Source organism: Lepidochelys olivacea (assembly GCF_965140295.1).
Source record: "Lepidochelys olivacea isolate rLepOli2 genome assembly, chromosome: 10".
NCBI classification, from domain to species: Eukaryota; Metazoa; Chordata; order Testudines; family Cheloniidae; genus Lepidochelys; species Lepidochelys olivacea.
Genome location: NC_140420.1, coordinates 65,678,157 through 65,703,760, shown reverse-complemented (window position 1 = coordinate 65,703,760; position 25,604 = coordinate 65,678,157). Strand labels below are relative to the sequence as shown.

Below are 25,604 nucleotides of genomic sequence, written 5' to 3'. Positions count from 1 at the left end.
CTTTATTGCCAGTAGAAGACTGTGATAAGTGATTTCCCCAAAACCACAGAGGGAGTTAGTGTAAGAGTAGGACTGGATCTCAGGAGTTCCTGATTCTCAGTCCCATGCTCAGAACATGCCTCCCTCTCAAGATTAACTCACATATAATGTACAGAGTGCTCTCTCTTTAAGAGCCAAGAGGGCAAGGCCCTGTTCTGGATGGAAGTCCAGCAGGTGGGTGCTGGTAATCAGCTGACCCAGCTGGACAGCATCTAGTGATTGGGTCTGATTCCAGGCTGCATGATATACATAAAGGCCCAAGGTGCATGAAGGAGCCTGCAACCAAAAGAGAGCTGAGAGTACACTCTCCTGTGACTGGAACAGAAGCCTGTAAGAGGACAAGCAGGCCCTATCTATGGCTACAGGAGGCTAGAGGCCCCCCACAATCTCAGTTGAGAAGAGGACTATAGCTTTTGTTGTTGTTTCATGTTTCCTTTTGCTAGATATTGCCTGTTGTAAGAGTACGTCTACATGTAACTGGGAGTGTGCTTCCCAGCTTGAGTAGACAGACATGTTAGCTCTAGTCAACCTAGCATACTGAAAGCAGCAGAGTAGCCAGGAGTAGCACAGGCAGGGGCTTGTACTATCTGCCCGAGTACATAGCCAGGGTGGCCAGGCAGGTTTGTATTCGGCTGGCTAGCCCAAGCTGCTGCCTGTGCTACCCCTGGTTACGCTGCTACCTTTAGCCCACTAGATTTAGCAGAGCTAGCATTTGTCGGTCTACCTGAGCTGGTAAGCTCTCTCCCAGCTGCAGTGTAGAGGTACCCTTAGTCAAACAATGCATGATACTACATACCAATCATCTGATGGATGCAGTACTTAATTTGTGCCAGGGCTGAGCCCTGACATCTCTAGGCTTGGCAGTTCATAGCTCTGGGCTTGGTGCATCAATTATGAATGTAAAAAAATTGCTTGAGCCATGGCACCTCTTTCATTACAAATTAAGCACTGGATGGATGACAGTGTGTGTATGTGTGTGTCATTGGTGTTACAGGAATTACATAATGAGCAAATACTCAACTGTGAGTTGCAGTAGACCGAGTGCTTAATCCAGAGTAATATATCCACAGAAAACTGAACTAGTCAGCAGAAAAACTGGCAAACTCCCCCAATCCTCCTATTTCCCCCTAAAACAAACACACACTCTCGCAGTGAGCAAAAATCAGATGTCACAAAAAATCTACTGCCAACTAGGAAAAAGAAAATCATACTGCATTGTTGTATCATCAGATCTCTCTCTATCAGGGGAGAACAGTCATGGGTGTGTCATGTAAAGAATAATTAGGATAACCCAGAAAAAACTTTTCAGACATTTTACCATTAGGATTTCAATTGCCCTCACCACACATTAAATAACCAACCTTTGTTTGGTTTGACAAAGAAGGTGAGTTGCCCCCCTTTAATTGCAAGGGTGACTTTTCCACCTGCTCACAGGAAAGGGGTCATTGCCCTTTTAAAGCCCTCCCCTGCCTCCAAGATTACCTGTTCCACATAAAAAGTAGAGAGAAGTCAGCCAAACCAGGTCAGCAGACATCTTGTCCTCTCTCCCACAGGTGACCGGATGGGGTCCAGACCTCTTTTACCTGGAGCAAGTGAGCAGCACTCAACCTCCCACTCATGTAAGTAGTTAAAATACAGGTTTTCTCATGATCTGTTGCAGTCATTACCCTAGATACTTCTTTCTCAAGGGGGCTGGGAAGGAATTTTTCTCTCACCACCAGATTGAGGTAGGCAAGATGTGGGTTTGGTTGTTTTGTTTTGGGGTGGGGAAAGGGTGGCCTTCCCTACTGCAGGTTAGGGGCCTATTAGGTTAGGAAAGGGGCATTAGGCTATACTGTCACAATTCATTATGTAAGCTTGTGGCAAATGTCCTATGCATGTATTCTGCAGGGAATGGACATGGTGATCAGATAAAAAGGACTAGTAAAGGATTTAAAGGAGGTATTCTTTAAAGAATCAGAGAAAGGGGGGTTGGGGCTTCTACAACTGGTATGGAGAGGAGTCAACCCCCACCACTCCTTTATAGCCCCCCTTACCCCATACAAGGGGAGAGCAGCGGGTTGGCTGGGATCAGGATATGAGTAAGGGGGAAGGCTGATGGCAGCCCCAAAAGTATTTGGTAAGAATTATAGAATTACCTGCACTGTAAAATTTTATCTGATGGTTAGTCCCTGATATTTAAGAGTAGAGTTGTGGTCTAATTAAAGCACATCCAGTGCTGGACACTGCCTGGATGGTTCGACATGGCTCATCAGGGTGTGACACTGTGGTGGCCTCAAATGTTTTTGGATGTTTTAAGGTCCTGGACAGTAGCTCAAAAGACACAGTATAGCTGTGTAAAAACTAAAACTATCCTTTGAAAATCAAGAAGGGTAACAGTGCTATACCACATAAAATAAACTGCTCATTATTTTCTTGAAGTCAAACAATTTAAAAATAATCTAAGATGTTTTTCTCTTTTTCAACAAATAGTACCTTAAAGCCTCCAGTCAGGAAATCATCCCTGTTCAGAAAAGTGCTTAATAATGTGCTTAGTCCCATTGAAGTCAATAACCCCATATCAGTGTTTTCTTACATAGGGACGGATTTAAGCATGTTCTTATGTGCTTTCCTGATTAGGAGCCCAAAAACGTAAGGATTAGTTCTGCACACAGTAACTACTGGATAAGATTTACAAAAGTGCTCAGCATTGGCCTAACTATGCTCCCATTGAAATGAATGCGCGTTTACCATTGACTTTAGTTGGAGCAGAGTCAGTCCCGTGCAGAACATTTAAAAAAAGCATATATTTTTTTTCTCATAAGCAGAGTCACTTTGTAGTACTCTACTTAGAACAAAGTATATGAGCAGTAGTAACAGTTTGCAGGTTTGAGTCCAGAATTCTTACGTTAGGAAAGAACTTACAACTTTAGTCTTTCCCCTCACAGACCATTATTTGAATTTCAAGTGATACTGATTCCACAATAGTGGAAGTAGATTTCATTCCAATGGTTGATTTTACTATCTAACATTTTTGTATTATTTAAATTCAGTTTTTTAGTTCAATTTAAAATTTCTGAGCAAGGTTCAGGGTAATGATTTTTTTTTTTATGAATCTTTGATAAAAACATGTTTTGCTTTTCGTATCTTATAGGCATTTATAAATGTTTCACCAGTTACATACTGGCAAGAAATATATGCATGAAAAGAGTCTAATGGCATCTATTATTGTGTCATTAGATACTCTTAATAGGTGTATATTTCTATGACATTGTTTCAACTATTAGAGAATAAATTATAAACAAAATATTGACACCTTTATATATAATGTATTGATAATGATGTAAATACAATATGCACATACTTTGCATAATATGCCCATGTGTTATGTTTATATATACCACATCCACATAACCAAAAACAAATATGCATGCACTGTATTCTTGTATGCTAATAGAACATTGATATGCCACTATATATAAATGTGGACTTAAAAATAGTATAATATATGGTGGACTTAAAAATTGAAAATATTTTTAAATAATTCAGTGTATTAGGTTGCAAATTTTAACAGAGTTTTCAAAATGTAATTAAAACCCCCAAAACTTTTATAAAAAGTTTAAGCTTGGTCAGTTTTGTCACTGATTCAGCATGAATGTTTTTAATTTAACAATGAGGTTAATATGTCTCCCTGCATATGGCAATGATTTGAATACCTTAACAAAAATCACAAGCATAGCAAAACGTTTTCACATGCAAGTAACTATTAGGATCATAAATTTAGCATCTGTCAAATTATTCCAGCCATGGTGTACTGAAGTTTTAATATTAATCTGAAATCTGCAGTATATGCAGTAACTACATTAGCTGCATGGATGCACATGTGTGTATTATATATTTCCACATGCTGAGAACATCTTCATTTCACCTTCCATGCTTAGTCTCCATCCAAAGGTGAACATTTTTGCTAATTTTAAGTAAAAGCCCTTCCACAGTTTTTCTGTTATGTCCATGTACAAGAAAACCAACACCTTTCTCTCTCTAAAATGTTGCCATATTTCTTTTCAACATGGATAGCTCAAAAACGGCAGAATTTGAAATTTGACGTGGAAACACTTCTCATTGAAGAGTAGCATATATCCATGACTAAGTTAAAACAAGACTGGTTGAAAAATGAACAGAATTGTGAATGTTTGAAAATGTCATATTCAGCATTTGAAGAACAGATTTTTAGTCACGGCGAAATTCTGATAACAAGCATATACCCTGAGTGTCAGTCATATGCGAGTGGCCCTGGAGGAGCAGACTCCTTGTCTGTCTCTGGGTATCTGGACTGCAACTTCAGCGTGGCCAATAAAGCAAAATTTGGGCTGGAGTAGTAACGTGGCCACAGCTCCTCCCTGATATATGTGTATATGGCAGTGGAATTATGTAGTAGATGGACCAACTGGACAATGGCTTGTACCGAGCAGGTCTTTCCTCTTGCCTTTTGTCATAAATCTAAGAATCTGCAGTTAGAGATACAGTGGCCCTTTTTGAATTCTTTGAAAGATGTTCATGCTTCAGTTGTATTTTATTAGTGGGGCTGGGCAGAAAACAAGAAATCTGTTTAGCAGAAAAATACAAAATTTTGTTTCTGATACAAACAAAACCAAGAATTATAAATGTTTCATGAAAAAATGAGAGAGAGCGCCCCAGAATAGCCAAGTGGTGAGGGAACTCACCTGGAATGTGGAGACCCAGATTAAAGTCTTTGCTCCAAACCAGACAGAACAGGGATTTGAATCTGGGTCTCCCACATCTAACACGAGGGCCCTATCCACTGGGCTGTTGGCTATTTCTGCAGTACAGTGGTCTGTGTCTCTCATTTTTTCCATCCTCGACCTGAGAAGCCTTTCCTGATAAAAGTGTTGTTGAGACCAATACTTCTCTGCAAAAAGTTTAGGTTTCAACAAATTGTCATGTTCTATTTTAAAAAAAAATGCTTTGGTGAAATATTCCTGACCAACTCTAGTTATTAGTAATTCAGTTATGACTGGTGTTATGCTACTACATGCTCTCGTAAGGAAACTAGGAGACATCAGTCAACCAGGTTTCTGAGTGGAATATTTTTTATCCTGTTTTTCTTATTTCATTTTCCCCTACCCCTTTCTCTTTCCTTTTTCTTTCTTCAATAAGGATGATAATATGGAACATATACATGAAGGCAGTATGGCTGATGGAAATGAGTATCTAGAAATGCAAATTACCACATCTGAAGTGGAAGAAAACCTTTAAAGAGCTTAATGCACTCAAATCATGGGGACCGGATAACTTCCGTCCCAGATACTGAAAGACTAGCACAAGAGATTGCTAGTCTGGTAGCAAGTATTTTTAATAAAACTATCTGTTTGGGGGTACTACAATGTGACTGGAGAATAACTAACATTGTACCTATATTTAACAAAGGCAGAAAAAGTGATCTGAACAATTACAGACCTGTTAGTCTGACTTCAGAAGTAGGCTTGGCTTTAGAACAAATTGTGAAGGAAAGACTAAAATTAAATTCATAGAGGTGAATGGTAAAGGAGATGTGACACAACGTGGGTTTACTAAAGGTAGAACCCAGTTTCCATCTTTGAGAAAATAACTGAATTTTTTATATAAGTGAAGTGCAGTAGATCTAATTTACTTGGACATCAGCAAAGCATTTGATATGGTGCCACATGGGAAATTATTTGTTAAATTAGGAAAGCTGGGGATCAGTACAAGAACTGTAAGATGGATAAGGAACTGGCTAAAGGGGAGAAGACAATGAGTTGTGCTGAAAGGCGAATTATTGGACTGGAGGGAGGCTACTAGTGGAGTTCCTCAACGATCAGTCTTGGGAACAATCTTATTAAATATTTTTATTAATGAAAAGTTTGCTGATAATGCAAAGTTGGGAAGCATTGTTAGTACAGAGGAGGTCCAGAATATTATACAGGAAGAGCTAGATGGCCTTGCAGATGGGAGTGAAAGAAATGAGATGAAATTCGGTAGTACAAAGTGCAAGGTTAAGCACTTAGGGTCTAATAATAAGAATTTCTGCTACAAGCTAGGGGCTTACCAGTTGGAAGTGGCAGAGGAGGAGAGAGACTTGTGTGTATGGGTCGATCATAGGATGACTATGATATGTTATACAGCCATGAAAAAGGCAAATGTGATCCTAGGGTGTATCAGGCAAGGAATTTCTAACAGAGGTAGTGAAGTATTAATGCCATTGTACAAGACACTTGTAAGACATCATTTGCAATACTATGTTCAACCCTGGTCACCCATTTTCAAGAAGGATGATTTTAAACTGGAACAGATGCAGAAAAGAACTAGTAGGAAGACCTTCCATCCCTTGATCAATCTTATGAGGGGAGACTGGATGAGCTTAGCTTGTTTAGTCTATCAAAAAGAAGGCTGAGAGGGGATATGATTGCTCTCCATAAATACAATAGGAGGGGAGGAAAATACCATAGGGGTGAAGTGCTATTTAAGTTAAAGGACAATGTTGGTGCAAGAACAAATGGATATAAATTGGCCATGAACAAATTCAGGGTGGAAATTAGAAGACAGTTTCTAACCATCAGTGGGGTGAAGTTCTGGAACTGCCTCCCCAATAGGAGTTCTGGGAACAAACAACGTAATTAGTTTTAAGAGTAAACTGGACAGATTTATTACTGCAACTGTATGACAGGGTTGGTTGTGATGGTAAGGGGCAGAGCTCAACAGTTCTGGGGCTTACTTCCAGTTTAAGTTTTATGTTTCCTAAAAGATCATTCTTCAGGGTTTCAGCTGGCCACCTGCAGGTGTCGGGAAAGGATTCCCTGCTCTGGTGTCTTCGGGGTTTTTTTTTTTTTTTTTAAATCTCTTTCCTCTGAAGCATCAGGGATAGCCACAGCTGGAGATGAGGCATTAGACAAGGAGGCCAGCTTCTAAGGTGACACTGAGCATTCTCTCTCTCAGGTGTTTGGACAGCTGATTCTTGCTCATATGCTCAGGGTCTAACTGATCACCATATGTGGAGGCGGGAAGGAATTTCCACCAAGTTCAGATTGGAAGTAACTTTGTTGAGTTTTTGCCTTTTTCTACAGTGTGTGGGTGTTGGATACTTGCCAGGATTATGTGGGTATATCTCATTTAATCATTTCCCTGCCATTGTGAGGGCCTTGGGCACCGGTGTGTCTTGGTCTCTCCTATTCTCGTCTGTGGTACATGATAGTCTGATCTCCTGTGGGCTGTAATACTTTGGTCTAAAATTGGTTGTTGGGTGTAGTGTGTGGGTGGTGCTCGTGGCCTGTGATATACAGGAGATGATCTGGTTGACCTTTCGACCTCAAACTCTTTCTGAAATTTAGAAAACTACATTCATGTTTTGACTGGATTGGGCAAGGCCATTGATTGCATTCCTTCCTAGTGCCATAAAAGCCTCAATTTTCTGAACTACGGGCACTTGGGAAGGCACAGGCCTTTTGCTCCTGAGGGGTTTGTATGATTAAGGTCAACGACAAAACAGCAATGTTATGTCATGAAGGGAGACAGTATGAAGAACCATCAAACAATCTTGCTTAAGCAAACTCCTCACTGATATTCTATTCAGTATCTATTCTAGTGTATGTTTGATGACTAGTTTACCTTAGGAAGCTGAGAAGAGTCTCTGTTCATTTCAGGGTCCCTCTGCACAAAAAAGTAGCAAATGTGAGCTGCTTTCTATTTGGGCTTTTAATCTCAAATGTGAACTCCTATTGGCTGGTTTGCTTGAAGGAAGAGGATCAATACAAGCAGACAATGCAGGGGGAAAAGGGTCAGTAGTGGCAACTCAACATACAAAAGTTTGTAGATTGTTTTAAACATTAAGAGTGAAATTCTGGCCCCACTGAAGTAAATAGCAAAACTATCATTGACTTCATTAGGACCAGAATTTAACTTTGAGTTGTGGAAACAAGCAGTGCTTGCTCAGTAGGGTATGTAGGACATTAATAGAATGAACTGAGTTCTCTGCTTTAAAATCATAGGAAACTTTGAAATTACCAGTCTGGCTCAGACCTGAAATCAGTTTTGTGTGGTATCTCGACTTTTACAGTAGCCAGTACCGGACACTTCAGAGGAAGGTGCACGAAACTACACAGGAGGCAGATGTGGAAAAATCCATCCACATAAGTCTTTTTCATACCTAATAGTTAAACCAGTCTCTAAGGCTTGAAGCATAGGGCTTTATATCCCTTCCAAAAAATGTTCTTAGCATTAACTGTTAGTACTGTGAATCTTCTTGTCATATAGATACATGTCTAATACCGCTTTGAATAATCTTGTTAAATTCTTGGCTTCAACAACATCCTGTGGCAATGAGTTCTACAGTTTAATTATGCACTGTGTGAAAATTTATTTCTTTTTATCAGTTTTGAATTTGCTGCCTTTTGATTTAATTAGAAGACTCCTTGTATTATGAAACAACTCTTTTCCATATCATACTTTTACTTTGTCTGCTCTTACTTGTCTTTTTTCAAAGGTAAATAATCCCAGTCCTTTCAATTTCTCTTCATATGAAATGATGAGAATCCACCAAGAGAGGAAGAGAATGAGGAAGTTTTTACACTTGTTTCTATCTGGAAACAGCAATTGGTTGTTCAGTTTGAGTAGTACAGTATTTAATTCATTATTTTAGTGGCATTATCTTAGTGTCTTCAATTTGTTATATAATCATACTGAAATTGCTGAAGAAGGGAGCAATTGTGACTATTCTTCAAATAAACAGGTGTGTCATCTGTTTGAGAATGGAAATCAAAACTTTGTCTTTGGATTGCTTCATCCAAAGGAACCATGTAAATGCTGAATTGCCTTAGAAGACACCAGAGGAGACTGGGAAGGGAGTAGAATTAAAGCTAGCAAGAGGACGAAATTGCAAATGGACAAACAAATAAAATTGAAAACAAGAAAGTATAATTTGCATAAAATGAACATAAAATTCCAAACAATTCCCCCTAGTTGCACAGTCAATGTTCTGCAGTACAGGAGTTGAGATGTTCTATCAATGTAAGGAATAGATCATTTACACTCTTAACTAATGCTGACTGTTATCTTTTCTCAGGAAGGCAGCATGATAATTGTTGGCTGCAGCCCATTCAACCACTTTAGCAAGGACAAATTAAACCTCTGACAATGAAGTAAAGTACATCAGGATGCACTGCCTTAAGTTCAAAACATTTGGGTTTCAGTGGGACTGGAACTATGCCAGTACTAGGAAACAAATAGCTTGCATAATAAATAGGATGAGCTTATGGGCATACTGATTTAGAACATCAATGGGCCAAGACTCAAGAGTACACATTTACATTCTTGACTCATTCCCTGATCTTGCTCTGTAGGACAGTATTACAATCTGAAAACCTAGGTCAGAGCATGGCTTTGCCCATAAATGTTCTCAGAACAATACTGATCCATTTCAGAATAATCCAAACATTGAGATCCAGTAGTTCTTAGTGTAGAATCTACATTAAATAAATTAAAAATAATCTAATCTATTATGGCTATCCTTGATCAATGTGCACTCTTAACCTACATGGGTGGTGAGCAAAAGGCAACCACAGTCATATGTGTTGCCATGTGTATGAGGCCAACAGCCAGAGCCAAAGTAGAAAGTAGAAAACAATGAACAAATGAGCCACTGCGTTCAAGACATGGAAAAAAATATTTACCATGAATTAGCAAAAAAACCTTAAGGAGTCAACAAGGTTAAAACAACTCTGCAAGACCAAAATGCCTACAAACCACAAAACAGATGCTGGCATTACTGTAAAGTGCAGCTGTTCCATGTGCAGAGCATCGGTTTGTGTAGTGAATGTGTTTTTTGTAGCTTGGATTCTCATATACAACTTCCCACCACAAATATGGGAGGCACAAGTGCACCTACCCATAACATTCCATTGAAGCAACTCTGTGAAAGAAGCTTTTGGCCTTACTATCTCTGATATAAACAACCAGAAAAGTTGATAGGAACTACTTATGTCTCACCTTCACTAGACATCAGCTCAATATACTCCTCTACTTAAGAGAAGTGTTTCTTTGGCCTTTGGCCTACCATGTAGGAAACATTTTTCCACGCCACCACAAGTTAAGTTTGCGCATGAATAAAAATAATTACATGTAATTCACTCTGCCTCATACTGAGTAGTTGTTAATGCTTGCATCCTTACGCACAAATGGCCAGGATAAAAAAGAACAGTCCCCAGGAGGAATATATAAATGTATGAGGAGACATGTACCAAATTGTAGTCTCCAACATGATGATGAGGTGTTTAGCAACCAGTATCATTACCATTACCTGTTTTACAATAGCACCAGTAGAGATCAGTGCTCCATTGTGTTGAGAATTGCACAGACACAGGATGAAAAAAGGGCATGCAAATAATAAGCAGAATGATTAGAGTAGTGGATGATAGAGGATAGGTTGGTTCCTTTTTGTTGTGTGCTTCTGAGGGTAGGGGTGGGAGTTTTGTTTTGTTTTTTTTAATATTTTACAGATTGGGGATAAAGGGGGGATGCATGAAGGGATGACTTAATAGGCTTAAGGAAGCAGGAAAGACAAAGGAATAGGAAGAGTGAAATTGAAGGGGCAGAGATGAGGATAGGGAAAGAGCAGAATGGGGAAGGAAGAAGGCAGCTGAGGGACTGTGAAGGATGTGGTGGAGGCAGTCAAAACAAGCAGTCAATCAGCAAACAGAATATGTCCAAACCTTAAGTGAAGGCAGCAGAGTGTGAGGATGTCTCCTATGTCCTGGGAGCTATGAAGAGGTGCTTGGTTACCTGCTCCTGTTGGGGTAGCCTCTAATTTCTAGGACTGGCTCTGCCCCTGTTTTCCCTTCCCAAAGCTCATGTGGAAGAGGGGCTTGCATGTGACCTAATGCCTCTGGAAGAACCCCTAAAATCCTAATGACGTTTGAGCCCAAAGGAAGTAGGGGTTAGAACATGTTTCCTCCTTTTTCCTGCTAGAAGGCAGAGATTACTTGTTGTCAGTAAAAGGTGCTCTTATTAGTTTTTCTGTGCTCCATATTCTGCTCATCATTTTTTTTATCTTGGACTTACACATTCTGGCACATTTTCCTGCATTGTGCAGGATTAGTTCTTTTATTTCTCTGATCAGTTTAGCAGCCAAGATGCCGAGAATATGACTCTTTCCTGACACTTTTCTACTTTTGGAGGATGAGAATGTGACACCAACCGTTCCTTGCTGTTTCTAAGAACTGCCAGCTCAACCGTCAGAGCAGTCTGATTTTTGGCATCCAGCCAGACCTAACCTACTTTGAAACACCTTTCCCACTAGCTTTCCTTCTGACATCTCCTTAGCTCCAAGAAGCCTATGTGACCAATAGTCTTTTATTGGCCACCAGTGTATGCAAAGTGGGTGTCCTCTTACAAGAATGCCCAGGGAGCAATGGGAAAAGATTCTTAAGTGTAGATTTTTCACTGTGGAAACCCTATGCATATGGCTCCATTACCAAACACTCCAACATCATCTGGTGTTTTTGCAAATAGCTCTCTCCTCCTAATGTCTCTGTGGATGCTGCCTTCCCACTAAAGAATGAAAGCCCCACTCACAAGTACCATTGTTTCTATAGCCTTTACCGCAGGAGGGTTTTGGCATCAGAAACATTTTTCAGCAGAGCAGCTACCATGGATTTTTCCCTCACTTATTCCTCTAGATTAGCATATGTGCATGTTACGAGAACATTTTCAGGTAAAGAATGAAACCTGTATCACAATGGCTTTGAACCTGCTTGCTCCCCTTTTAAAACTGCCTTCAAATGCTGGAAAGAAAGGGAAAGAAATAGAGGAGGTATAGTTCCTCAGGAAAGGTGGACAAAGACAAAATTCACCATTGGATCTATTTCTTACGCATTGTAAGCACTTTCCCTTTAAAATTTATGTTGTTTTTAACACCTCTAAAGCGTATTTTAAAAAAATCGAAATGTTTCATAACGGCAGAATTTTCTTCCATTTCTACATATGAAAACATCTTTGTTTTTTTTAACCTTCTGCACATGATATATCACATTTGATCCGTATATCAAAATCCCCAATTATGAAAGCAGCAAGTATGCTGATTTTTATGAAGACAAACTGGGATTGTAGAGAACTTGTACATAAAACATCTAGTGAGCACCGCCCTTAAGTAAGTTGTGTTGGATGTCAAATTGATAAAGATGGGACAGGAAAGACTTGGATGGTGAATAAGTGAAATAAAAATGAAACTGTTTTTAACTGCAGTTAATTTGTGTTTCTAATTAATTAATTTGGAAATGCATGTTTACGAGTTCAAATGACCTTTAAGATCAAGGCCAAGAAAAAAAACCCTCTATTTTTTTGTTAACATGACCGAGTTTAAATGTAGTTTATGCTATTTGCTCTTTTATTCTGAGGATCTAATAAGTTAATGTTTGTGCTTTTTGAAGCATTAATAGCAATCAAGAAAGTACAAATTAAAAGAGGTTCCATTGTATATACTTTTGGAAATGTTTCACATAGACTTTACTGATGTTAACTTGTGCATGTTCGCATTATGTGAGACAGCACAATAAATACATTCATTAACTGGCTAATTAAATGTGAAGAGTCTTTCTAGAAGACTATATTAGTATTTATATGCTGAAAATAGTTGCATACTTTAATGCAACTGATTTGTAGATCAGTTTTAAGAAGCACCACCTTCTTTGAAACAACTGTATATAGATATAGTATTATTTTGAGTATCATTTTAGTGGTTATTTTTTATTAATTGTATGCATCTTTAGAGTCCATTTTTAAGTAGAGCAATTTGTGAGATTGTCTTTTTCAAACAGAATGGAGTGGAATATAAATTAACATAAATAAAAAGTATTCATCTAAAAGATGTTCCAGATAGAACTCTTTTCCTTTCTTGTTATTGAATTAAATTCAATTTTATCATATTACTGTTCACAGAGTTTAGAATTTTAATTTATATTCCGAACTGGCTTCAGCAAAACAATTGAAGGTTTGTACCAGCAGGTATCATACAGAGCTAACGTTAGTGAACTCTGTAAATTCACACAGAGATTTTAAAAAAATCAACATTTTACACAAAGTAAAATAAATTACTTGTACTTACCTGGAATATACTATATATACATTTTAAATAAATTTCTAATTGCTTCTATTTTTCTTACACTTCCTAAGCAGTATTCAAATGGCAACAGAAAACAACTGACACATCAGACGTATTCCAGCTGATCCTCATATCCACTATTTCTTTTCTTCTCTAAATATAACCCTTCACCTTTGCTTCTTCCTTTGATTCAATGGCACTGGAGTCTGGATTTCATGACATGACAGACAAGTGAAAAATGTACTATCATTTATTGTAGGAGCTAGTGCAAAGGGACAAAAAAGATTAGAGTCTAAATTTGTCTAGCTTCAGTTTCCCACCATTAGATGTTGTTATGCCATTGCCTTTTTAGATTAAAGAGTTTTGCTATCAGAATTTCTCTTCCAGTTTAGGTACCATGATTAAGTTACCTCTTAATCTGCTCTTTGATAAACTGAATAGAATGAGCTACTTAAATCTCTCCTATAAGGATGAATTTTCACACCTTGAATCATTGGTGTTGCTATTTTCTGAACTCTTCCAGTTTTTCAACATTCTTTTAAAAGTGTGGACACCAGAACTGGACAAAGTATTCCAGTAATGGTCTCACTAAGAAGTAACACCACCTTCCTGCCTCTATTCAATATTTCCCAACCATCATAGTCTCAATCTTGGTCACAGTATTGTACTGGGAGCTGATGTTCAGTTACTTATCCCCCACAACTCCAAGTCTTCTATGGAGTACTGCTTTCAGTCTCCCATCCATCAAGTGTGCCCTATATTCTTTTTGACTAGATGTGGGACCTTGAATTTGTCAGTAGTAAAACACATGTTCAAGGGAGCCCAGCCACAAGCAATCGAAATTGCTCTGTAAAAATGACTTCCCTAATCGTTAGAGAGACAAGTTGGGTGGGGTAATCTTTTATTTGACCAACTTGTGCTGATGAGAGAGAAGTTTTTGAGCTTACACAGAGCTCTTTCTCAGGTGTACCTCACCCACCTTCTCTCTCTAATATTCTGGGACCGACGTGGCTACAACAACACTTCCTTAATCATTATTTACCACTCCATCAACTTTTGTGTCACTTGCAAACTTTCCCAGCAATGATATCCTATTTTTTCCCAGATCATTGATAAAGATATTGAATATCATTGCACCAAGAACTCTTTTCTACAGGACACCATTAGAAACATCCTCAATGGATGATGATTATGATGGTTTACAGTTACTTCTTGAGATCTCTGTTAACCAATTCTTAATTTATTTAGTATGTGTTTTTGTATAGTACTATTTTTTAAATCAGATTATGTAGTACCAAGCCAAATGGTTTATAAAAGTCTAAATAAATGTTAATATAGTTACCTACTTGTACTCTCAGGAAAAAATCAAATTTGTTTGACAAGATATATTTTCCATAAAACCCTATTGATTAGCATTAATTATGCTACTGTCCTTAAATTCTTTACTGATTGCATCACATGTCAGCCTTTCTGTGGTTTTATCAGGATCAATTGGGTAAGCAACCTAAGAGGCTAATTGACCTATACTGATAGTTTCGTTATCATGAGTGTTTTGTCAGGGATTTCTGTGTGCAGATGTTACTTTAGTATGGAAATTCAGTTGAGCGCATTTGGCAGATTTGCTGTTCTTGTGGTAAATTGAGAAATAGCTTTGTTAAGAATACATATTAAGAAAGAGGCATTGTGTTGTGGTGAGGATTATTCACTCCATAGTACTGCTCCACAAAAGTAAAAAATTAAAACAAGTTTATGCAAGGCCCTCTTGGTTAAAGTAAACCAATTACATGCATTTTAATAATGTTTGCTTACCTAATTAATTCCAAGTTAAATTTCTACATGGTTGGGGAACTGGCAGTCTCCAAAAATCAACAGAGGTGCTTTTGCTGACATTCTCCAGATATTCTTTTTGGGGGATTGGAGGCAGTACGTTTTCAGTCAAATGTCCTCAAATTGTGGAACTCGCTTTCTCTGATGCTTTACCAGAGCCCATATTTACTACTATTCAGAGTATAATGCAAGACATCTCTTTGGCTAAGCATATGATAGATTATGGAAGCTCATAGGTTTAGTTATGATTGACTGAGGCAGTATGGGGAGGGGAACTATGGTGTCTTTTATGGTCAGTTTAAATGTATGAGATGCTCCATTTGATCCAAGAAATGCATTGGGCACCAACAATGGCAGTGGGGTATAAAAATATCAGTTAATAAACAAAAGTGCACCAAAGTAGGAAGTTATTCAGTTTAAAATTTCCTTATTTGACATTTTATCTATGGATTTCTCCACTTCTGCTTGGGTTGTAATACTTACACAGTTTAATTACAATTTCTAGATGGAACAAGTTAATGACCAAGTGTTGTGTTGGTATGCAACAATTGATTGATAAAATGGTTGTGAAATTTGAGCCACTCAAGGCTAATCAGAAAGAAACTACTTACTAGCTAGCTACTTTGGAAATGATACGAAGAAGATAAGGATGAGATTAAAACTGAATTTACGAAGAAAATCAAGACTAAAATTGAGAACTGAGTTGGTTGAAAATAAGATAATGTGAAACTGAGTATATTAATGAGAATCCAGGGACAAAATTAGTTAGATCCATTGATCTGGAAAGTTCTGGAAGATGCTTATCTGAGATACTGACCTTTTGGAACTTAATTATGGTTATTACTGCCCTATAAATACCTAAGACAGACAGCTTTAAGGCTGCAGTTTGTTTTAGTTGTCCCACCAAGAGTGAAGCTCCGTAGGAATGTCTCTAGGAATGATTTGAATCTGATCCAGCAAGCTGCTGAGCCTCTCTGATTGTTGCTGAAAACTGCTCCACTCCAGTCAATTGGAGTGAAAGATTCTTGGTACTTTTCAGGAGGCACTCAAGCTCTTGCAGGATCAGGTCCTTGAAAAGTGTTTTTTGTGATCAAAATAAGATTATAAAGGCTGCCATTAATTTAATGACTCCAACATTAAACTGTATCCCCTTTACTTCCTTGATGACTTGCCCCCACAAGTATCATGTAATGCATCATGCCAAGAAGCTTTTCATACAGAACTGCTTTATTCAGTTGCTAACATACATCTTTCCAATTCCATGAGTTCAATTCTAGCTTCTCTTTGTCAAACTTAAAATGACAAGATCTCTTTCAGAGAGCCAGTTGCTGAGCTTATTATGGACAACACATCTATATTAGCCAAAAGATGATGATAGTTTGATGGAGAAATTAAATGTTGACTAAGATAACTTGAACTCAAATATGTACTCCTTTTTCCAGTTGGCTAAGGACAGTTTTTGCTGGCCAGATCTATGCAGAACATTTTTTCAAAGACTGAGACAGAAGAACTTTGCATCTAGTTTCTCCTGTTCCTGATGTCATAATAATCTGCATATGCTTTCAGAGTCACATATGCTTACCTTCGTGACAAAAGTAAAGTTTTAATATTTTTTACACCGGTTAGCCTTGTAGTTCGTACACAGCTATAAAAGAGTGAGATAGATTCCATTCTTTTATTCTGCATCATCAATCGACGCATTTAAAGTTCTATTCTATTACACCTCTACAGCACCATGTCATAGCTAAGTTGCACAGGTATCATCAAGGGTAGAATTTGGCCTCTTGGGTACACATTACTAGGGGTGATGCAGGAGAAGAAAAGAGTCTGGTCTGAGTTTCCAGGTTGGTATTTAGAAAAAGCAAACTTTTTTTCACTCAGAAGCTTAGTACATTCATTTGGAAATCATTGAGAGACAAACAGAATCCTGCAATGCCATTTTTACTATTACTATTCAGAGTGATTTTAGGAAGTGTCTACACATAGGCCAGTACTCACATAAAGCTTAATTCTCCCTCCTTTCAGAATTAAGGAGTGGGGATTTCAGGGAGACTGCTCTCATCAGTAAAGCTTTGACGAATGTGTCCCTTTCTTGGTGAAGGAGGAATGCTTTAGAGAAAATACTCCATCTTCCTATGTAACCATTTTGGCTTCCATGTGCACTGAAGATTTGTTAAATATGGTATGTGAGGCAGTCTTGTAAAATAAAAGATAATTTTAAGGAAGTATTTTGGACACGGACCTATTGTGTATTAACATGACCTTTATATTTTATTAGTTTTGATTACTATATCTAATTTGCAGTTTTGCTTTGTGGCATATTGCTTGACTTTGAGTTAATATTAAGTTTAGTGCACAGCCACAGATACTATATGAGTGCTTTCTCAAATTCCTAACCTATGTATTATTCTACCCACTTTCTACTTAGGAAAACTGAGGCACACGGTGGCTAAGCAACTTCCCCGAAGTCACAGAGTGAATCATTGGTATAGTTGCCAATTGATCCAGGAAGTTCTGACTCCCAGTCCCTTGCTCTATCCACTAGACAAAATTCCTTGAAGACATAGGTCTGTTTGGAGCACTGACACTTCCAGCCTCAATCTTTTTGGTACTTAATTTGTTAACTAAACACCACATGTGTGACACTTCTCATTTAACTACACTGAAAAACCATGGTACTATTCTAGTTCAGAGAACTGTTTTGTGAATAACAGTATATGGTATCAGCCACTTTAAGAAAAATGTGCCTCTCCTGAGCATTTCAGTAAATTAGTAAATTTCTAATTAAACTCATTAGGAATTCTTTACTTTTACTGGTCTCCATTGTACACTTCATACAAATATTTTCTTGGTCAAACTCTTTTATAGTACTTAGTCATTTTTCTTTTTGCTGGAAACTACATTTCACTCCAATAAAACATTGTCCCTAAAGCTAAACATATGGTAATAATAAGGAATAATATTGTTATTCAGGATTAATGTTCTTCCATAAATCCCATGTTTTATACTGATTATGACATAGGATTGGATGTGATGGTGCTCTTTTGCTTTAATTATTATGTTAATAACATAACTAGCATTAAAATACAATAAGAGGAAGACAGAATTCAGAACCACATTTACGGAAGTAATTGTTACCAAACAATAAGCAAATTTTAACAGTTTATAGCCAAGCCTTGTACAACAAATATCATCTCTGAGACTCAAGTCAAGGATATCCCTAATCTTCATCTTCTTCAATAATATTCATAGTCACAAGGAATCATTTATTTTTGATTTATTCCAAAAGTAAGTTCACAGACCCAAGGAAAGAAAAGGCTATATCCCTAAATTCTAGCTTTTGATATATTGGAAACAAAATGACTGCCTCAATGCTTTCATCCATGAAGGTTTACGTTAGAAGAACAAGTCTCCCCTTGGGTGTGTCTTAAGGTTTAGATTTGAGGAAAAAAATTCTTTAGAGTTGATTTTTTTTCTATTACTTTTAGGGGAGTCTTTTTGCTTTACTCCTCTTTGATCCTTCCATAAAATTACACACCCCTTTTTCTCTAGCAGAGACCTGCTTGACTTTGGCTGCTCTTTCCAATTTTCCTTGCTCTTTTAATATATTTATACATTTTTCTGAATACCAAATACTGTAAAAAGTCTTGAACATGCACTCTGTTGTGTAGGTTTGAGTAGCAGCCGTGTTAGTCTATATTCGCAAAAAGAAAAGGAGTACTAGTGGCAACTTAGAAACTAACCAATTTATTTGAGCATAAGTTTTCGTGAGCTACAGCTCACTTCATCGAATGCGTTCAGTGGAAAATACAGTGAGGAGATTTATATACACACAGAACATGAAAAAACGGGTGTTATACACACTGTAAGGAGAGTGATCACTTAAGATGATTACCAACAGGAGAGCGGGGGGGCGAGGGGGAGGAAGAAAACCTTTTGTAGTGATAATCAAGGTGGGCCATTTCCAGCAGTTAACAGGAACGTCTGAGGAACAGTGGGGGATGGGGGTAGGGAAATAAACATGGCGAAATAGTTTTACTTTGTGTAATGACCCATCCACTCCCAGTCTCTATTCAAGCCTAAGTTAATTGTATCCAGTTTGCAAATTAATTCCAATTCAGCAGTCTCTCGTTGGAGGGATAGGTTCCTGGGTTAGTGGTTTTGTTGTGAGGTGTGTGGTTGCTGGTGAGTATTCGCTTCAGGTTGGGGGGCTGTATGTAGGCAATGACAGGCCTGTCTCCCAAGATTTGTGAGAGTGATGGATCGTCCTTCAGGATAGGTTGTAGATCCTTGAGGATGCGTTGGAGAGATTTTAGTTGGGGGCTGAAGGTGATGGTTAGTGGCGTTCTGTTGGGCCTGTCCTGTAGTAGGTGACTTCTGGGTACTCTTCTGGCTCTGTCAATTTGTTTCCTCACTTCAGCAGGTGGGCATTGTAGTTGTAAGAATGCTTGATAGAGATCTTGTAGGTGTTTGTCTCTGTCTGAGGGGTTGGAGCAAATGCGGTTGTATCGTAGAGCTTGGCTGTAGACAATGGATCGTGTGGTGTGGTCTGGGTGAAAGCTGGAGGCATGTAGGTAGGAATAGCGGTCAGTAGGTTTCCGGTATAGGGTGGTGTTTATGTGACCATCGCTTATTAGCACCATAGTGTCTAGGAAGTGGATCTCTTGTGTGGACTGGTCCAGGCTGAGGTTGATGGTGGGATGGAAATTGTTGAAATCATGGTGGAATTCCTCAAGGGCTTCTTTTCCATGGGTCCACATGATGAAGATGTCATCAATGTAGCGCAAGTAGAGTAGGGGTGTTAGGGGATGAGAGCTGAGGAAGCGTTGTTCTAAGTCAGCCATAAAAATGTTGGCATACTGTAGGGCCATGCAGGTACCCATAGCAGTGCCGCTGATTTGAAGGTATACATTGTCCCCAAATGTGAAATAGTTATGGGGGAGGACAAAGTCACAAAGTTCAGCCACCAGGTTTGCCGTGACATTATTGGGGATACTGTTCCTGACGGCTTGTAGTCCATCTTTGTGTGGAATGTTGGTGTAGAGGTCTTCTAAATCCATAGTGGCCAGGATGGTGTTTTCAGGAATATCACCGATGGATTGTCGTTTCCTCAGGAAGTCAGTGGTGTCTCGAAGATAGCTGGGAGTGCTGGTAGCATAGGGCCTGAGGAGGGAGTCTACATAGCCAGACAATCCTGCTGTCAGGGTGCCAGTGCTTGAGATGATGGGTACACAACTCGTACCATATGTTACATTTTTGGTGAACCTCTTCTGTAAATCATTCTTTTCAGAAAGTTCCATGCAACAAGTTCTTTCAATCAGTACCTTCTGATGGTAGGTACCTTGCTTTTTTTCCAGTGCAACCTGGTCCATCTTCTAAACAGGGATAAGAAAGCACATACAGTCTTCTATCTGTTGCACCTGCAGGTCATTGATTATTCAAACTTGTGATGTGTTCATGTTCCAGACCTTCAGATGCTTCATCACCCAGGCTCAGAAATTTTGGATTTCCCTGCAATATCACACTCATTTTCCCCTTGGACTGAGGCTGTGAATTCCATAGATTCCATGTTTACTTTAAAGGAACCTTTATAAATAGTCTCTTCTACTTGATAGTCTTGGTAACTGAAAAGGAAGAATTCTCCAGAGTGATTTTTTTTTTTTCCGGTTAACAGCATCTTTTGATGCCATGAGTGGCAGGAATCTGTGTGCATTGAAGAGACGGGGGAAGATTAATTTTTCTCAAGTCCCATGCTGATGAGTAAGGGATACATTTATACTGTTCCAGTATTATCTTGTGAAGTCTGGCATATGTAAGCTGATTTCTGATTCTAAAATCAGAGCCTCTATTTCCTTAGCCAGTTTGAAACAATTTGCTTATCCAGAGAAGATCAAGACATTTTGCTCAAAACCCAGTTCCCCTCCTTGTTAATTCTATGTCATGTTCACTGAAGTTCTTCAAAACCTTGTACAGAACATCAAACCTCCTAACTATAAGAGTATGTTGTTCTTTAATGCATGGAGAATTTTATGATCCTGTGAATAGGTCTTTACTTGATATTTTATTTACTTAGTTTTCTAAGTAAGCATTCAGAGTTTTCACTAGTAAGATTTGCCTTGCAGCTAAATCTAATATGTACATTTGGATGATCACTCTTTTTACAAACCCTAGAGTTGAATAGTTTTGTCAAATTTCTTCTTCATATCTATTCCCAGTTAAAGGCTTCTAAGGATCTAAAGCGGGGTGGCCAACCTGTGGCTCTGGAGCTGCATGTGGCTCTTCAGAGGTTAATCTGCGGCTCCTTGAATAGGCGCTGACTCCAGGGCTGGAGCTACAGATGCCAACTTTCCAATGTGCCGGGGGGTGCTCACTGCTCAACCCCAGGCTCTGTCACAGGCCCTGCCCCCACTCCATCCCTTTCCCCGAGCCTGCATGCTTCCACGCCTCCCCCTCCCTTCCAGAGCCTCATGCACATGTGAAACAGCTGATTGCGGGAGGCACTGAGTGGTGGGTCTGCCAGCGGCGGGAGGTGCTGGAGGGCGGGAGCTGATGGGGGGGCTGCTGACGTATTACTGTGGCTCTTTGGCAATGTACACTGGTAAATTCTGGCTCCTTCTCAGACTGATCTAAAGTTCCTTAGCATCAGAGGCTAATCTTAAGAAAATCACTTATTCTTTCATTCAAGTTTATTCATGAATGTACATAGTCTTTGTAAATGGTGTTCCTCTTATGTAACACCACTAATGAGATTCAAGCCATAATTTAAAATATGCTAAATGATGACTTTATCATGGAAATGTGATTTTTACTAAAATCCCTGTTTTTCATTTCTTTACCAATGCTTATTTCTTCTTACCCACTCTTCATTCATGTAGGCCATTAATTGGATTTCAACAAATCTTTTAAAGTTTTGTGGAGAGACCAAGAAACTTTTGCAGTTCTATCAGTGTCTATCAAAGTAGAACGTGAAAGGAATAATTTCTTAGAATTCCACTTATGATACTCATTTCTGGAGGTCTGAATGCTTGCTTGAGTAGAAAAATGAAATATTTTTAGTTTTTATTATTTATTATTAGTATTGTCGCTAGAAGTCCCAGTCAGGGACCCTTGTACTAAGCTTTTGAGCATCAACATAGAAAGACAGCCCCTGTCCTGAGAGCTTATAGCTGAATGCCTTTGGGGTCTGTTTTCACAAGATGCTAAAGGCAAACATAGTCAGGTGGCACTTGGTGGTCAGTCCATTCTTTTTAATTCAGATTTCTTCCTGGGATACACATTTATATAAATCTGTCCTTCACACTTTACAAATATACACATGCCTCATCTTGTTGCATGGTTACATCTTTTCAATTTCAAAGAATGCAAACCTTTTAGTCTGTGTTGCCTTTTTCTTCCAATGGGCATCCTGCATAATGGCCAGCTATTTCTATTGACCAAGTACAAGTGGTGACCCAGATGAGAGCTCTGTCCCATCACTTTGGGGGCAGCTTTCTCTCAGTATGACTAAGCACTAGAAGATTGAGAGCAGGCAACTGAATGCTCTGACCATTCAGAGGAACACATGCATGTTCCATTGCTATGCAGCCAAAGGCTGATGTCCTGCAGCTGGTTGAGAGGATGTATAACTATAAACTGGAACTCTGGACAGCTGAGGATGGTGTAATTTTTTTTAATTTGTTGTTGCTGCCTCACATGTTTGCAGACCAAGCCATTCTCTTTCCCACCAGCATTCCGTTGTGTGCAATTTGACTGCAAGAGCAGTTTAAAAAAAAAAAAAAAGGCAGCAAAATACAATCTAACTATAGAAAAACTGCATATAAACGAAGGCTGCAAACTGATCTCACCATAATAAAACTAGGTACATCAGTTTAATGATGGGGAGCCTAACTGTGGTAGAGTTTTGGTACTTAGTTCATATAACTATCTAACATTTACAAAGAATTCCACTGGGTGACAGAGCCAGCTCTCCCCCTAAAATCTCCTTTAACACAAAGGGCTTTAAATACACTATCTCCTTCCCTGACAATCACCATCACTTTATTTGGTGTTTTCTTCTAGGCAAAGCCTGGTGACCTGGTATCTTCCTCCACCATCTTTGGTGGATAAACTCCTCTTCAGAGTCTGATTGTGGGTCACCAAGGAGATCTACTATACCCCTCAAATCGTGACTGGGAGTGGAATAAGAAATAGTATCCCTCACATTATAGCACAGAACCACAAATTCCTGCTGCTCTATGCAGTTTTTTCCTGACTGGCTCAAAGACCGCACACAAACTATAACCATTCTTTCTGATAAAATGAGTCACAATGCCTTCTGCTAACTCTCCTGGCCACATGGGTTTCAGGAAACCAGACCTTGGACTGCAACTATTACTGATAACAATCAAATAATTCAGATTAAAATTAGAAGTAAGTAACATGAAAATTTTTCTCAACATCTTTGGTAAGTCCCATGGCAAGAAAATTGTGAAATTTAGCCAGGATATTTCATAAGGCTGATCCAACATCATAACTTTTTTTGTAAACTTGAAGAAAAAGGTAGTTTTTGACACAATATATTCTGGTCCAAAATTTCTCCTAGGTCTAGTCTTTCATTATGATTTGTATAGCATTATTGCCAACACCAGATGGTGAAAAATCATGAATCAGACCCTAAGAAATCATGTGATTGACTGCAAAATCATGATATTTTTTAAATAATGTTTGGGGCTTATTTGCTTTCTGTTTTTTGAACTGTTAGGGTTAGTTTTCATAATTTTCTCTGAAATTACGATAGCTCAAAACTTACTTTTTTAATGCAGCTGAGTCATGTAATCATCTGACACAAGAATCAGGGTTTTAAGAAAAACACCAAGAATTGGCAACAAATTATGTATACAATGAGAAGTAGTTAAATGAGAGTTTTAGGGTGTGAGCGGGGTCCTAGTGGGGAGCCAGCTGTGGTCGCACAATTAGGGTAAACTGCAAAGAATGGGGCAGACAGTCCCCATAAACCTGGTGGATATTCCAATACTTAGATTTACCAAGCCAGCATAAAACAGCTTCTTTATTACCTTACTGTTTACTCAGAAGTCCAGACAATACAGTTTCCCCCCTTAAAGTGATCCAGCCTCAGGCCTCCATCCAGGTCCTCACATCAAATATGATGAAAATTTTTGTAAATCTTGTTTCATCATATAAAAGAAAAGGCTCTACCAATCCCAAAGGATCAGACACATTACCTCCCAGATTATTGAATATTCCAGTTCTTACCCAAATACATGCTACAGCCAATTCTTATTAACTAAACTAAAATTTTGTAAAAACAAAAGAGAGTATGGTTAAAAGATCAATATACATACAGATATGAGTTCAATTCTTAAGATTCAGATTCATAGCAGAGATGGTGAGCTTTGTAGTTGCAAAGAATTCTTTTAGAAATAGTTCATAGGTTATAGTCCAATGTCCAAATATTATATTCAGGGCATACCAGCATAACTGGGACCTCAGTCTTGCAACTCAAACTTCCCCTGATGAAGTCTAAGCAGATATGAGATGACAGAATCAGGACCCAGGGGTCTTTTATACAATTTCATGTCCTCTTTGACAAGTTGGGAGTTCCTCTGGGAACAAAAGGTAATTAGGATGACTTTGAAGGCGGTACATCACCGGTACTTAGCTATAGAAATTACAGGGCAATTTGCTTGTTCCTCTACCATTCACAGTATATTTCAAAGAGAGATGAATACTGAGATATCCTGTGTTTACAATTCATTTAAATGCTAGGATTTTTTTTTTATCTCTGAACTATCAGAATACAGCATAGACAGGGACTGTTGATTACATTGTCAACCCTACTCATACATATGTAAATACACAAAAACACAAACACTGTCTCCCCATTTGTCTTTTAAGTGTTTGTTGTTTATTCTGCAGGATGTTTAACCCTTTCTAGCCATGCGTCACATAGGGATGGGTGAATATCCCCACTATTTGGATGATTTTGTATTCAGGGGCCCTAGTATTTGGGAAGTATTTGTAGGCCCAAAATAATCTGCCCCTCCTTGATCCTAGGGAACAATGACTGGCCCACATTGTCTCTGGAGCTTTTTTTCATGGAATTGGCAAAGCAGGTATGCTTTGCGGTTTTGACTAATTTTTGGAAACCAGGTGGGTGAAGTAATATTACCTCATCCCCCTTCTCTCACTAATATCCTGGAACAAACACAGCTACAACAACACTGCAAACAACAATGGAAATAATTTTCAAAGAAGCAGGCAGCTTGCCTAGCTTATCCATTCTGCAGTGTGGAAACCAGACAAACAAACACTTCCAGCTAAATTTTCTGCTGGCATAATTGCCCGGTTTCACACAGTTCTCTCAAACAGTTGTTTTTGTTTTAAAAAATATAGTGTGTATGTAATATTGTGTGTGTTTATATTTATAAATTAGAAAGGTTAGTGTCTGATCTGCATTCTGTTCTTAAGAATTTCAAGTTCAGGCATATTTTATACAAAATGTAATTGCCTATACATTTATAGGCTCTTCTGGCTGGCTGCAGAGACCAAAAGTCATGAGTAATGTAAAAATGCTATGTTGCAGAGCAGAAGACACAGCCCAAGGGAGAAGGGGACAAAGATGGCTCTAAAC

General features: G+C 38.6%; 2 protein-coding genes across 2 annotated transcripts in view; one reads left to right on the top strand and one right to left on the bottom strand.

Annotated features, from left to right (window-relative positions):
* Positions 1-25,604, top strand: part of FAM227B (family with sequence similarity 227 member B) — a 172,494-nt gene that overhangs the window by 52,026 nt on the left and 94,864 nt on the right. The window contains exon 11 of the mRNA XM_084640446.1: positions 1,593-1,658. Coding sequence (XP_084496572.1) covers positions 1,593-1,658 — 66 coding nt within the window. The remainder of the gene's footprint in view (positions 1-1,592; positions 1,659-25,604) is intronic.
* The window catches only part of FGF7 (fibroblast growth factor 7), a 60,166-nt gene that overhangs the window by 4,411 nt on the left and 30,151 nt on the right, over positions 1-25,604 (bottom strand). The window lies entirely within an intron of this gene.